This window comes from Podarcis gaigeae (genome assembly GCF_964106915.1).
Source record: "Podarcis gaigeae genome assembly, chromosome: 14".
Lineage (NCBI taxonomy): Eukaryota > Metazoa > Chordata > Lepidosauria > Squamata > Lacertidae > Podarcis > Podarcis gaigeae.
In genome coordinates, this window is record NC_139690.1 from 10,020,954 (window position 1) to 10,034,980 (window position 14,027).

At 43.0% G+C, this 14,027-nt stretch overlaps 1 protein-coding gene and 1 long non-coding RNA gene across 5 annotated transcripts in view; both read left to right on the forward strand.

Annotated features, from left to right (window-relative positions):
* Positions 1-14,027, forward strand: part of LOC310831800 — a 389,087-nt gene that overhangs the window by 221,364 nt on the left and 153,696 nt on the right. The window lies entirely within an intron of this gene.
* Positions 1-14,027, forward strand: part of ZNF609 (zinc finger protein 609) — a 112,886-nt gene that overhangs the window by 84,628 nt on the left and 14,231 nt on the right. For all 4 annotated transcript variants that reach the window (XM_083712443.1, XM_083712441.1, XM_083712444.1 and 1 more), the window contains exon 3: positions 10,285-10,510. In XM_083712443.1, coding sequence (XP_083568569.1) covers positions 10,285-10,510 — 226 coding nt within the window. The remainder of the gene's footprint in view (positions 1-10,284; positions 10,511-14,027) is intronic.

Sequence of the window (14,027 nt, forward strand, 5' to 3'; positions counted from 1 at the left end):
AGATTCCTAGATAGTAAGAGAAAGACTAACATTCTGGGAATTGAAACAAATTTATTTGCTACAGCATGAAAAGTGTTTTAGCTCTGGTACTTGGCACCAGCAAAGAGCATCATTTATCATTAGCTCTGAAGTGAAAGCCAGAAAATTCTGGCTTCTGCTCTGCTGTGATGGATACATTTCAGCCCAAAAGGTGGCTCTAGTCTTTCATGAGGGGCACTGTAGGTGCTTTGTGCTGTTTGCATGTGAAATATATTTGATTCAGTGCAGCTCAAAGTTTGAGTAACTTCTTGAGATGCAGCCAGCTTAGAGGTTTTTGGATTTGTCTCCTGTTCCATGGTGTTTACTGGCCCATACAAGGGTCAATCCTGACAAATCTGGCCTTTCTTGTAAGGAGTTATTGTGACTGCTGAAGCCAGTATGCTCACTAGAATTGTGCAGCCTGCCCCATCTCACAGGCTCGAAGTAATTTCATCTTGCTAGTGAACTGACTGAGTCCACTTCTGCAACTCTTGATTGTAAGAGTATTTATTTTGGTCTGCTCAGAAGAACGCTCAAGGAAGGAGTGGGGAATCTTGGAGTTCAGTCAATAGTAAGAGGACAAGGCTACCTTACATCCTTGCTGGGTTTTGAGGCACACAAGCAATGTTAGAAACTCAGATATATAAGCTAGGCACCAAATGGCGTCTTAGACCAAGTTTACAGTCTCCAAAACGGAATGTCTACTTGACATTTTTTGGTAAGGCACTCTAAAGTCTTATTTTTCAAACAATGGACTGTGTTAAACATTCTCAGTTAAACATCTGGCTAGTTCAGATGACAACCTTGAGCTAGGTTAAGAGCTTTGAGAACTTAAAGAAGAAAAGCCACTTGATCCAGGGACAATCCACATATTCATTGGCCTGTTCCAACCTTTTTTTCTTAATGGTGACTGCTCCTGTCAAGGCTGCACAGAAAAGGCATTTTGGTTCCAGAAATTCATTCTGATTGTGCAGATAACATATAACTGATAGAATTCTACAGGATTGAGCATAAGTGTGTGAAAACAGTCCAGATCCAATGATCCCCAGGCATTCACCTCCAAATGGTGGAGATGTCAGGCCCCATCCGGTTGCTCAGGCACCTTCACTTGGTCTCAAATGATCAAAAGCCAGGTGCAAAATGCGCCTGATGCCTGGCTAATTTTGAACACTACACACAATGTAAGAATAAGGAATTTGGTTGGCTTGGTGCCTACCTTGCCTCATGCTGGTTTGTACAGTACCTCATGTCACTTCTGGATGCTAACACAAGCTCTGCCATCTTAACACTAGATGACAGAATTCGGAGGCGAGTTCCTGCTGTGGGGACCTCTTTTGCTACCTGATTGGTTCATCTTCAGTAAAGTGCATTGCTTATTAGTAACTGGTACTTATTTGCAGGCTTGGGGAGGCAACTGAAATGAGGAAGACCTTGGTTTTTTGTGTTGACCACCTGCCCACCTTCTTTGGGGTATTCATTTTCTTCTGCCCATTTTAATGTAATTTGCACCTCTTGCTTTTCTCAGTCAGGCCGTATATCTCTTGCTGAGTTGTGTCCCAAACATCAACTATTCTGTAAGTGACAAGCAGAATCAGCTTTAGAGGAAGTATGATAATGACAAAATGTAGAGTGGCTGCTTTATGGGGTAAGGTATTGTTTCACTAAGGGGAGATATAGGCAGAAATAATTGTTTCACTAGGTCATGGGTGGGGAACCTGTGGTCCTCCAGATGCTGTTGAACTATTACTCTCATCAACCCAAGGCAATGTGGTCAATAGTCAGGGAAGATGGGAGCTGTAGCTCATAGTCCAGCAATATTTGGAGAGTCATAGGTCCCCCACAGACTTTTGATCTGACCTATCTCTAGATTCCTATTTCTTTGAAAGCAGGATACAAAATATATACTAATTACAACCAGGTTTATGATGCTACACATAAGCATTATGGAACAAGTTTATTGTATTCTTGAGCTACGGTGATTGAAATGTGTGAAGTTAAGATAAACTACAGTTGTTTAGTGAGATGTGGTTCCAACCACATGTGTCTTGAGTGCCGCGTTGTCACTAAGAGAGTAGTGCTGTTGGAGTATCCCTGCTCTAGGGGTAACCTTTTCCTATTTGGCTACTTACATCCATAGGCAATAAAGATCTAGGCAGGTGGGCTGGAGTGTGATGCCTTTGTGTGTCAGGGTATTATTGATACCAGCAGTGCATGTTTAGTAACTTCAGTATCAGTGGTGGAACTGAAAGAGAGCTTGTTGTCAGCAGGCTGGTAAGGATGTGTGACTGGGAGTTTGATTGCATGGTTTCGGCAGTAGCCGAACCACTGCTGAATAATCAAGAATGAAATAAATTTACATAGAAATATATATCCAGATGGCTTTTGCTTTTGTTTGGGGCTGGTGAGCATTCTTGATTGCTAAGGATCTGGTACTTAGCCAGCTTCAGAAAAGCTATAGCTAAAAAGCATTGAAGATTTATGAGGCATTGCTATAGCTTACTTCAAGGTGACATTCCTCTGCTTTCTCAAATGTTGTTTTATGTGTGCTGCTTTTACATGTTGATTTTCCCCCCTCCATGGAAAATACCATGTAGCCCATACCTTTTTTGTTCTTTATGTATATACACCAAGAAGCTGTTTCACAACACAGTGACCTAATATAGAACACCTCTTTGGCATTAGTAGAGATGAAATCCTTATGCCTCTTACAGTTGTAAGCACTCTATTGATCTTTCATATTGGGATCAGATAGATTCCATTTAAGTCAGTGGTTTTCAACCTGGAGTGCCTTGAATGATGGTCAGGGGTGCTGCGGGCTACACTGGCCTCTGTCCCGTTTTCCTTCCCTCCCTCCCCTGATGCCCTCTTGCGTCTCTGCCTCCCAAAGGCTTGTGCAGCTGTTTGTTGCAGCAGCCCTGGCTACAAGCTCCCCAGGCAAATGGTGCCTCTGGGGCAGTATGAGGAGACACCTCTCTTTGGGGCAGAGGGGACAGCTCAGCAACCAGAGTGGCAACTGCAGCTGCCCAGAGGACTCCCAAGAAGAGGGGAGAAGAGAGAAGGCTGAGGGAACACTCCACAAGGCAGAGTGTTCGAAAAAGGGCGAGAGGCTGCCAGCTCTGCAGGCAAGGGGTGACGTAACTGGGCTCCTGCGCCCAACAGGGGTGCCACAGAAAGAATGTAGTTGATCAAGGGAGCTGTGGACCCCAAAAGGTTGAAAACTTCTGATTTACGTAATAGTTGGTGTTTCTTGGGTGTTGTTTTTTTTTAATGAGATGCATTCAACTCTAGTTTAATGGGAAAATACATACATTTGTCAGGCAGGGATACTGTACAGGGGTCCATGAAGAGCCAGTGGGCACTCACAAATTTCTGGTACCTTAGTCATGCATTTTTCTCTTCAGTTTTGTTGCAGGTAGTATGTTTCTGCCTTGCTGTGAATTGGTGGCAAGCATGAAGTTATCAGCCTTTGAAAGTCATCCCATTACTTACTAGCTAGTGTTGAGAGATGAAGTCTGTATGGCACAGTCTCTTATCCTGAAGGACTGGTTGCCTTTGCTTGCTAGTAAGATACTTTAGGGTTGCTCAGTATCTTTCCTGCCTACCCTAGGGATCAGAGTTTTTAAATACATAGGATCTGTAAAGTCCATACAGAAAGTAGAAGGATGGGGGTATTTAAAAATTAAGCACTGCTTGGTTTGATATATATACAGTGGTACTTCGGGTTACATATGCTTCAGGTTACAGACGCTTCAGGTTACAGACTCCGCTAACCCAGAAATAGTACCTCGGGGGGTTAAGAACTTTGTTTCAGGATGAGAACAGAAATTGTTGTCTGGCGGCGCGGCGGCAGCAAGAGGCCCCATTAGCTAAAGTGGTGCTTCAGGTTAAGAACGGACCTCCGGAACGAACTAAGTACTTAACCCGAGGTACCACTGTGTGTGTGTGTGTGTGTGTGTGTGTAATATATATATATATATATATATATATATATATATATATATAGTGACTAGGGATAAATAAATTTCAATGTATGTTACATTGCTGGTATACTAAATTTGTGTAAATACATGAGGTGTAGCATTCTTTTTAAACACACCTGCTTCTCCAGGCCAATTGTGGTCTAAGTGTGGACATTTCCACTATATAAATATCTCCTTTCCAAGTTGTCTTTCTTCTGGCTGCTTTGTGTTAATAGATGAGAACCTCTCCTAAAGAGTGTAAAAGATTGACCTCATTTCTTTCCTGTTATGTCAAAATAATATATAGGTTTTTGGATGAATGTTTGGAGCCTGCTTTAATTTTTTGTGTTTTCATCTGTGTCGTTACAGTAGGCAAATTATATCAGTGCTGTAGGGTTCCTCACTTCAATTTGATGTAACGGTTGAGAAATAACAAAATTAATTCTAAGCAGTTATAACAAAAGAATGTTATAGTGCATCTCATGGAAATACAGTTGTTACATGTACAGTTGTTACATGAGTGATAGTTTGGAAACATAATTATTAATCTCCTCACTCCCTTTGCATTTTTGGAACTCCAGAGACATGGAGTATCTCCTGCAATCCTTTATGATCTACTTGGTGGTGAGGAGAGAGTGTAGTTAGGAGAGATATTTTGGGAAGACAAAGCATGGGGTCTGGGGGTGTTTGGCCTTTAAATAGCCTGTATACACCTGCAGGTCTTGGAACTGAGAGCTGTCATTCCTGCCTTGACTGCCAGGTGGCACAATAATCGGCGGTCTACAAACTTTGGCATGTCTTAGTAATCAACCTAGACTCTTGCAGGGTAGGCTTTTCTGCTCCTAGCTCCACAGAGGCAGGTGTGGTTTTGTGTCCATTGCCCAATCAATGGGTTTTACAGAGGAAGAGCAGCAGGTGGGATTTGCATATATGAAGGGGTAATGACTCTTTTTAGGCCATGACACTGATTCTGTGTCCTAACAAAAAAACAAAGGAAACCAAAGCATGACAGATTTTTTGAAGTGACACTCCATTCCCACCTTTGTTGGCAATGGTTCTTTTTGAAAAAATATAAAAGTTGCTTTCCTGGACAGTATATTTTCTTTTATGATTGCCAAAATTTAACTTTTGGTCACCATTGACAACTACATTTTGGGACCCTCTGGCTGGGATACAATCAAAACAAGGTAGCTGACTACTTGATCAAAGGCATCCTTATCATCATAGAATATGGAAGTGTGGACTTTTATTTATTTTATTTATTGACCTCCAAGTAGGTCAAGGTGGTGTCAACATGGTTCTCTCCCTCTTCATTTCATAAGCCATCACTTAACCTGGCATCTTAGTTTAAGAGAAGCCCTTTTGTGAAGCCATATTCTATTTTTGGCTGTGGGTTGAATCCAATATCAGTCACAACCCTGTGTGTTTCTGCAGATGTACTGGGCGAGCAGTCGTATCAAAAGTTCAACACTATTGGTACTTGCACTTCCATTGGTGTATTTATTTTGACCTAGCACTTGAGAGTTATTCACTGAGTGCACCTATTCAGAAGGATGATGCAAATCTGGGCAGTGGAAAAGGAGTGTGTATGTGTGGATCGTCAATGCAGAATTTTGGATGGATGGGTCCTGAAGATTTGGAAGAAGAGATAGTGGCTATGTTAAGTCCAAAAAGATTCACTTTCATTGAGAGGGTCCTAGATCCCTTGCTATATGTTCATGACCTAGTGCATGAAGCTTGAAAAGGACTTTGAAGTTGGTGTAGTCAGGTATGTGCCATTTGACATTATACCACACTAACACAGCTTGCTCATCTGGCAGTGGCTGATGTAATTTTTTTGGAGACTTTTTCTCAGCAGTCCAACATTTGCACTTGCCAGTAGTTTTCATTGCATGTCTGGCTCTGACAATCTTTTTATTTCCTGAGCCTAGCAGGAGTTTTTGCACAGGAGGAGAACACAATGTAATTACTACCTATAGGGAGATTAATGATTCCCAGCTCTCTTCTTTCCCCATCAGCCTGTCTCTCATATTTTATGTTGAGCAAATACACTGGTCTTGTTTGCAGCTCAGAAGAGATCTAGAGGCTTGCCATTGAGAGATGTGAAGCTAGGCTTCAATTCTTCCCTTTTCTCCCAGTACTTCCTCTGACATGTATTCTGGTCAGCAGGGTATATTCTCTCATGGCTTTCTTCGAAAAGCTCTTTCTAAGATTTTCCTTCCTTCCTTCCTTCCTTCCTTCCTTCCTTCCTTCCTTCCTTCCTTCCCTGTCTTCAAAAGCTGCAGGGAGAATTGAGCTACATATGCTCTCCCTTCTTTCTGTCTCCTTTCTTCACCCCGACAGCTGATAAATGATACTACATTTGTTCCATGGCAGAGTGAAGTATGAAATCCCATAAAGCCACCTCACTTATTAGATGGTTCTCAGCAAGCTGCTTATTATGCTCTGTGGCATAATGCAGATTACAAATGTGACCAAATGATAATTAGCAAAGCTGGAGTGGCAATTAGTGTTCTTCTGCTGAGTGCTGATTACCTTTCAAAGTAGAAAGCAGCTGAAGGGTTTGCAAGCCTGCAACTACCCTGACTCTAAATGCACCAAGAAGTGCCCAGATCTGTATACAGGGTATTTTGTGTTGAAACAGTTTCCATCTTCCAAGATGGTGACCATGGTTTCTTGCCAAGTATTTTGCTTTAATCTGTGAGAGGAGGGAGCATCTGCTCAGGATTAGAGAGCAGGGTTTTCTGGAGCAGCTGGTTAGTTCCATTCTCTGTTCTCACAAGCAACAGGTAGAGGTTTCTAGTGTCTTCTGTGGCAGTGTGACCTTGATCTTCAACTTTAATTGATAGGACTCCACCTGGGAGCTCTTCAGAGGTTGTCAGTCCAGCTGGCAGAAATTCTGAGATGTGTAAACCTACCAAGTTGGGGCTGTAGATGACATTCCTTTCTAGGGTGATGTCAGAGCTGTTGCCATAATCAAGGCAAAATGTGCTTTAGATTGTTGTGAGACTGTTCTAGGGAATTGTCCCAATAAGCAATTTCTCTCTTAGTCAGGATAAAGTGGTATGAAGCCACCACTGAGACCTTTCCTTGCTCCCAGACACCTTGAGAATCTTTGCAATCTTTGCAAATGCATTGTGATTACAGTGTAGCTACTTAGTCTCTAGGGACGCGGGTGGCACTGTGGGTTAAACCACAGAGCCTAGGACTTGCCGATCAGATGGTCAGCGGTTCGAATCCCCGCAACGGGGTGAGCTCCCGTTGCTCGGTCCCTGCTCCTGCCCACCTAGCAGTTCGAAAGCACGTCAAAGTGCAAGTAGATAAATAGGTACCGCTCTGGCGGGAAGGTAAACGGCATTTTCATGCGCTGTTCTGATTCGCCAGAAGCGGCTTAGTCATGCTGGCCACATGACCCGGAAGCTGTACGCCGGCTCCCTTGGCCAATAAAGCGAGATGAGTGCCGCAACCCCAGAGTCAGTCACGACTGGACCTAATGGTCAGGGGTCCCTTTACCTTTATAACTAGTCTCTGCATGCCTGTTTCTTTTCTGTCTCCATGTCAATCTTTATCAGAAGCCAGTTCCTAAGCTTGAAACTAAGCAAATTGGCCTGATTTCACAAATGCAGTCATTGGGGCCCTGCTCAACAAAATGTGACATACCCCACCATGCACAGAAGACTGCACTTCTTTTGCCAGGAGACATTTTAAAATGCAAGAGATATAAGCCAGGCTCAAATCCTCATCCTCCCAAGGATGACTTACAGCAGGGATCACTAACCTGTGGCCATACAGATGTTTTTGAGCTACAGTTCCTATCAGTCCTAGCCAGCGTGGCCAATAGCCAGGGAAGTGGAGAACTTTAGTTCAGCTACATCTGAAGGGCCAAAGAATAAGCAGCTCTGGTTTAGAAGATGGATAACATGAGCTGAGTGTTCAACCATGTTCTCCCTCCTCTATTTGCTGGTTTTACTTTGCCCATAGTTTGACATCAATCAGGCAAACTATAGTTGGTACAAACTTCCAAACTATGGGTTGAAGTAGATTTGAAAACCATGGTTTGGAAGTTAAAACTAACCATAGTTACCTGATGGTTTGAAGGGTTGTCTTGGCTATGTGGGAAGTATACTGAGAAAGTGGTACGTCCATATATACAGGTTAGATTTATAGCCTTGTTCTAACATGCTAGAAATGTGTAGGAATGTTTTTTTTTTTCTGCAAGAGAGCATTTGGTCTTGAAGTGAGGGCTGAGGGAACTGGTACAATCAAGATACAGACTTACTGCCTCTGAGAGAACTAGGCCATAAGCTTTGCTACCTGCCTGGGCAGATACATCCAGCTCAGTCACTGCAGATTAAACTGGCATCCAATATTAAATGTTGATGAGATTGGATTTGCTTTGTTCAGCTGTCCAGAGCAAGGATATACACAGAAGGAGAAGGAGCCAAATGCAGGCAAGCAGGCAAAAGGCACTCTGGGTGTTTCGTTCTGCTATGTTAACATGACTGGAAGTGAAAATCCATCCCCAGAGCTCAGCATTGCCCACGTTCTTGGGCACTGAACCTTGCCAAAGGGAAGGCAGCTGTTTCCCTCAGTTATTGCTTGTGTGATGGGGAACGTTTAATGAGAATGTGTTCACTGAAGGATAAACATGAGGGCTTTTGCTTCCTCATCCTCTTTCAGGGGCACTAGCTAACGTAGAATTTGCCCTTTCCCACCATTTTCTTACTAAGTTTTTGGACACAATTATTCCTGAGAGTAGAAGGGAGCTCAATATATTTGCGAGGATACTGTACAATTCTCCCCTCCCAAGAATTGTTTTGGGAACATTGTAGAGATGTAATTCTGATTTGCAGCACTGGGCACACAAGAATCCACTTGCTCTCTTTCATTGCATTTAATTACTTTATAAAAAGACATAGCTAGAGGGGGAGGGGAAGAGGGATGGCATCAGCTAAGGAGGATTATCTGACAACTGTTCAAAAACCAGAATTAGTTTGAATGTGTGTGTGTGTGTGGCTGTTGGCAGTAATGTTCCATAAATAACTCCTGATTTTATGTACATGAATGCCCATGGGAAAGAGAGTGTGCAGGGTATCTTCTGGCAAAGGGGCTTGGAGATTTTTGCTTTTGGTTCATCTGAGACCAAGAACAGCAGGCTATAATCGCCAGCAAGCAGGCAGATTTCCCAAAATGACAGCTTGAAGCCTTTATCCCCCTGATTGGAATGTGTCTGCTCTTACCAGAAGATACCCAGGGCCATCACTTGAATGTTGAGTGGCATTTGGAACAATTTTTGAATTAAATGATTATTTGAGGCAGCAAAAGCCAAATTGGAAACCTTGTACTCAAAAACTGATTCTGTCTGAGCAGCCAGCATCTTCATGCTGCAGATTCTCTTTCAGGGGTGGCTGAGGGATTTCCTTTATAAGGTGGTTACTTAAATTGGGAGAGGGAGATAGTTCTGCTTTGAAAGAGATGGGCAGGTTGGATAAGGCCCTGAAATTGCCTTTTCTTCATATGTGACATATGACCTGCGTATTAGTGGTGATTTTCCTGCTCTTTGTGGTAGCAACGTGATCGCTTGGTGGCAGGCTTCAGGGGATAACTTGCATCTGCCATATTGGAATCTGTTTCTATAGAATACACACTGGCCAATAACCAGGCTGACTTGTGCCTAGTTCTCACCAAGGCGGTAAACCTATGTCTGGCTTGTACCACATCAGACTACAGATGCAGAACTTGTGTGATTTAATGCTTGTTCCTACAAAAATAACTCCAGAGTCGGGGAGGGTTAATCCTTAAATATCAAGGAAAAAGAGGTCTAGTCTATCCCCTACCCATTGTGCCAGTTTTAAGTGTGTGTGTGCGCGCGCACACACACACACACGCGCACACACACACACACACACACACACACACACACACATGCATTCTGTCCATATGAGGTCCCATCTATAACCCAGAAAGAAGCTTACTACCTGGGTGAGAGCTAGGCCTTGGTCTCCTTTCCCCTTTTAAATAAGAGCTGCATGTTTAAAGAGGCATATGAGGAGGAGGGCGCTGGATGAGTCAAAACTTAATTTGTAAAATGCTATAATTTCCATTCACAAGTTGGGGGTGCAAAAAGCACCTAGATTCTGTCCTCCAGTGTTGAACATATTGAGTAAGAACTTGTGACATCTGCTCCTAAAGCTAAGATCCAAGTGGCAAATATAGGGCCTAAATGCCAGACCATCTAATTGCAGACATAAGGAAGACCCAGCTGCCCTTATCCATCTGTATTCATTTGTATTTTCTCTTTTTCCAGATGGAGTCTCCAGTGTCCACCCCTGCAGTGCTACCATTGCATCTTCTTGTTCCTGTTGTCAACAGTGATATCTCATCACCATGTGAGCAGATAATGGTACGCACTCGCTCTGTAGGGGTGAACACATGTGATGTGGCTCTTGCTACGGAGCCAGAGTGCTTGGGCCCCTGTGAACCTGGCACCAGTGTCAATCTGGAGGGCATCGTATGGCAGGAGACAGAAGACGGTAGGTGTCCTTCAGTATGTTTGTTTTAAGAGTAGTGCTGGTCAACTGATGGTTCAAATGCTGTATCCCAGCCTAGTTCAATTTGTGTGGCTTTGCACAAAATAAATGTTGCCCCAGAGGACTCTGCCATAATGCAAATTGCTCTTAATTGGGTCAGTATTGTTCCTTTAGAAGTGGTGTAGCCCAGGGTAAAAGCTGCTTCCAAGAAGGCTCCTCTCGCTAGGCAAAATGAGAACACACTGTAGAGGCTTCTGGGGTGTACCACCTATTCTTGCATCCTATCTTCTTCAGCAGTCGCACTTCTTTACAAACAGTGAAGCAGCACCTAGGTATTGAGATAAAAGACTACACCACGTCTAAAAACTTGGTCATGCCTGTTGCCTTGATTTTGCTGTTCTGGGTTCCTATATTTAGGCACATGAAAGATTTTTCCCTTCACCTTTAGAGTGCCTGTTTTACTCTGATTATAAGCTAAAGGGGGGGGGGGATCACTTGATCTGAGGCCAAAGCATCTTGCCTGCTACAAATTTGCACCTTGTTTGAATTCTACATTCTGCCCACTTCCTGAGCTTGTATTTTCTAAAGCCTCCTCCCAGGGCCATTGTTCAGATTAGTCTTTTACGTTGGAGGTAGAATGAATGTTTGCCAGGTGTGCCTGCTTCTAAAAACAGTGAGTGCATTTTCTACCCCGGCAAGCCAGTCCATGTTCTGCCACCATCACTAGCCCATTGCCTCTACTCCTTAAGAGATGTGATTCATCTACACAGACAGCCAGTAGAAACTGGGAGGTAGGCAATTACCTTGAGTGAAAGTGATGCAAGAACAGCATCTTGCTGAGAAGTAAAATATATCTCCTTGGCCTCTTACATATCCATCTTAATATGATGCCAGGCAGAGTGGAATTGACAGGTTCTAAGCAGTTATTATTTGAGAAGAAAGCCCTGACAGGTGCTCTTTCTCAGATTGGTAGGTCTGCACACTCGTGTCTCTAGTGCTTTTTGTGGAAAGGCTGAAAGAGATGATCAGTGAGCACTGGATCACCTATTATTTGCTTTTTGTAGTAACCTTCTCTTGATTTATGCTACGCACCCCCTTTCTTCTACACTCTTATATTTACCAGGCACATATCAAAACTTTGATTTCAGAGGATTTGCCACAGGGACTCATCCCTCTGGAATATCCGAATACTGTGGGACAAGCCCATTATTCCTCTGGATGCTGTGGTAGTGGCACCCATAATTATGTAGTTTACATATCTCATGATATGGCAATGTCCAGTCCTCCTGTATGTGTTTCAGAGAATGCTGCTTTAGGAGGCAGGCAGAGTATGGCACTTGTCTTATGCTGCTGGCTGCCTTCCCTCTTGCTCTTGGCTTTTAATGTTTTTTGCAGCCTGTCCTTTCATGTTAGTCTTTTTTCTTTTCTTCTTTAAAGATCAGCTATGATTTCAGGACTTGCCTAGGAGGTATGCTGTGATTCCTGTAGCTCAGCTATTTTTAACCTGTACTCATTCAGTGCAATGTGTGCAAAGATCTTGCCTGTGAGGCTACTCTTGGCTGCTGCTTGGTCCCTGCTGTCAGAAGTGATGATTTTCTCTCACATCAGAGGCTGTGCATCCTTCAAAGCAGTTTGGAACTATTGCATCATTGGCTGACTTGAGTATGTGGAGTCTGGTTAATGTATGTGGCAAGAGGTTCCTGCCACCCTCCCCATTTAATGGATTTCAGGTTAATGTTTACAATTTTGCTAGCTTAGGTCATTTCTCTTACATTGTGTTAGATGCTGAGCCAAAATATACATATGACAAATAGCAGAATTTTATTTCCAGTTATTATCAAAAGGAATGGAAAGATACCAATAATAATAATAATAAAGAATCAACACCAGGCTTATCCTTCTTTGGTTTCTTAACATGTAAGCACACCTTTCTCACGAGTCCTAGTTCTCTTTTCTGTGCGTACAATGCTGTTGGTGCTCTAGTGTCCCCAGCTGATGCTGCCACATTATGGAAGCTGGTAGAAGTTGAAATGAACAACAAAGCAAGGAGTAGCCATCTTAGTACTTCATGAGAACAGATAAAAACTCTCCACAGGATTTCAGCAGGTTTGATCAGTGTGGGCGGGTAGCCCATAAATTAAACAAGGTTAGTTTATGAGAACACGTTTTTTTAATGACCTCCCATGGGTAGTTTCAGGTTTGTACTCTCACTTGGTTGTCTGCGGCAGGTAAAAGTCCCTTTCAGGTTGTCTGGCAAGGAAGGGTAAAATAAACTGGTACATTCTGTCCTTTCAGGCCTCTGTGTCACAAATGACTGATGTATTTTTGTGGCAAGGTGAATTGCTACATTTTTTGTAGAATTATTTGCATGGCTGGGCTACTATCTGCTTCTGAGGCCGTCAACTTATGCGAAAGTTGTAGCACTTCTCTATGTTCTCTATGTTCCATAGGCAGCTATCTGCTTAGCATGGCAGCAGCCTTCTAACTTCTGCTTGTTCCTTCTGCCTGCCTTTCACAAGGATATGTTGTGTTAAATACTTCTATGGACATTTTAAGGCAGCTGTCTTAGCAGTTTTCCTAATTCTGTTAGGCGTGATTCTGATCTGCCGGGATCTTTAATGGATCTAATTATACTGGAATGCAGCACACCACTTGCTGCCTTATGAGTTGCCAGGCTCCCATTTTCCTCTTGCTGTGATTAATGCCACTGGGGGTTGGGGAGGAGGGAGGAAGCCTTGTAACTAAAGAGAGCCTCTGGTCTCTCCAGACCTGCTCCATGTGGGGGAGGTCCAATTTCAACCAACCCCTAAAACTGATGATTCAGGCACCATCACTGCTCACCTGGGAAATATCTCAGCCAATAGCAATAGTGCTTAGAGCTAAAAAGCTATTGTCTGACATGGAGATCTTCATAGCAACAAGGATCACTGCATGGCAACAGCAGCTGCTGCACAAAGGAAATGTCAGAAGCGTATTTTCCTGAATCTCGTGCCTTTCGTTTAATCTTGGGGTTGTGATGTTCCCTTTTTTTGTTTTGAGAGGGGTTCTTTTTTGTGAAAAAAGGTGGCAGTTCACACAGTCTCTGGGTAGAAGATGGCAATGCCATTATGGTGATTTAGTGCATACAAAACCACTTGAATTTTGCATTACTGAAAACTCAAACTTAGCAAACTGAGTTGTATCCAAATTAGAGGATATATACAATTCTGAAACCTTGCATCGCTCTAGCTGCCACAGTTTTAACATCTTTTTTTTCTTTTTCTTTTAATGAAATACAGTCCTCTCCCTGCACCCCCACCCCAGCTGTCTGCCCTAGGGGCTAATGATTATAAGTCATGGGAAACAGAAAATGATAGGTTTTGTGAAAGCAGACAATTTGGAAAGGAAGAAAAATGTTTCTTAAGCTGTTGCTTCTCTTCATAGTAATGGAGACTTGGGGCTGGTTAAAAAAATATGTGGAGATGTGCACTTCAGTATTGGAGTCGGTTAATGTACATTTATGTATTTATAACTATTATTT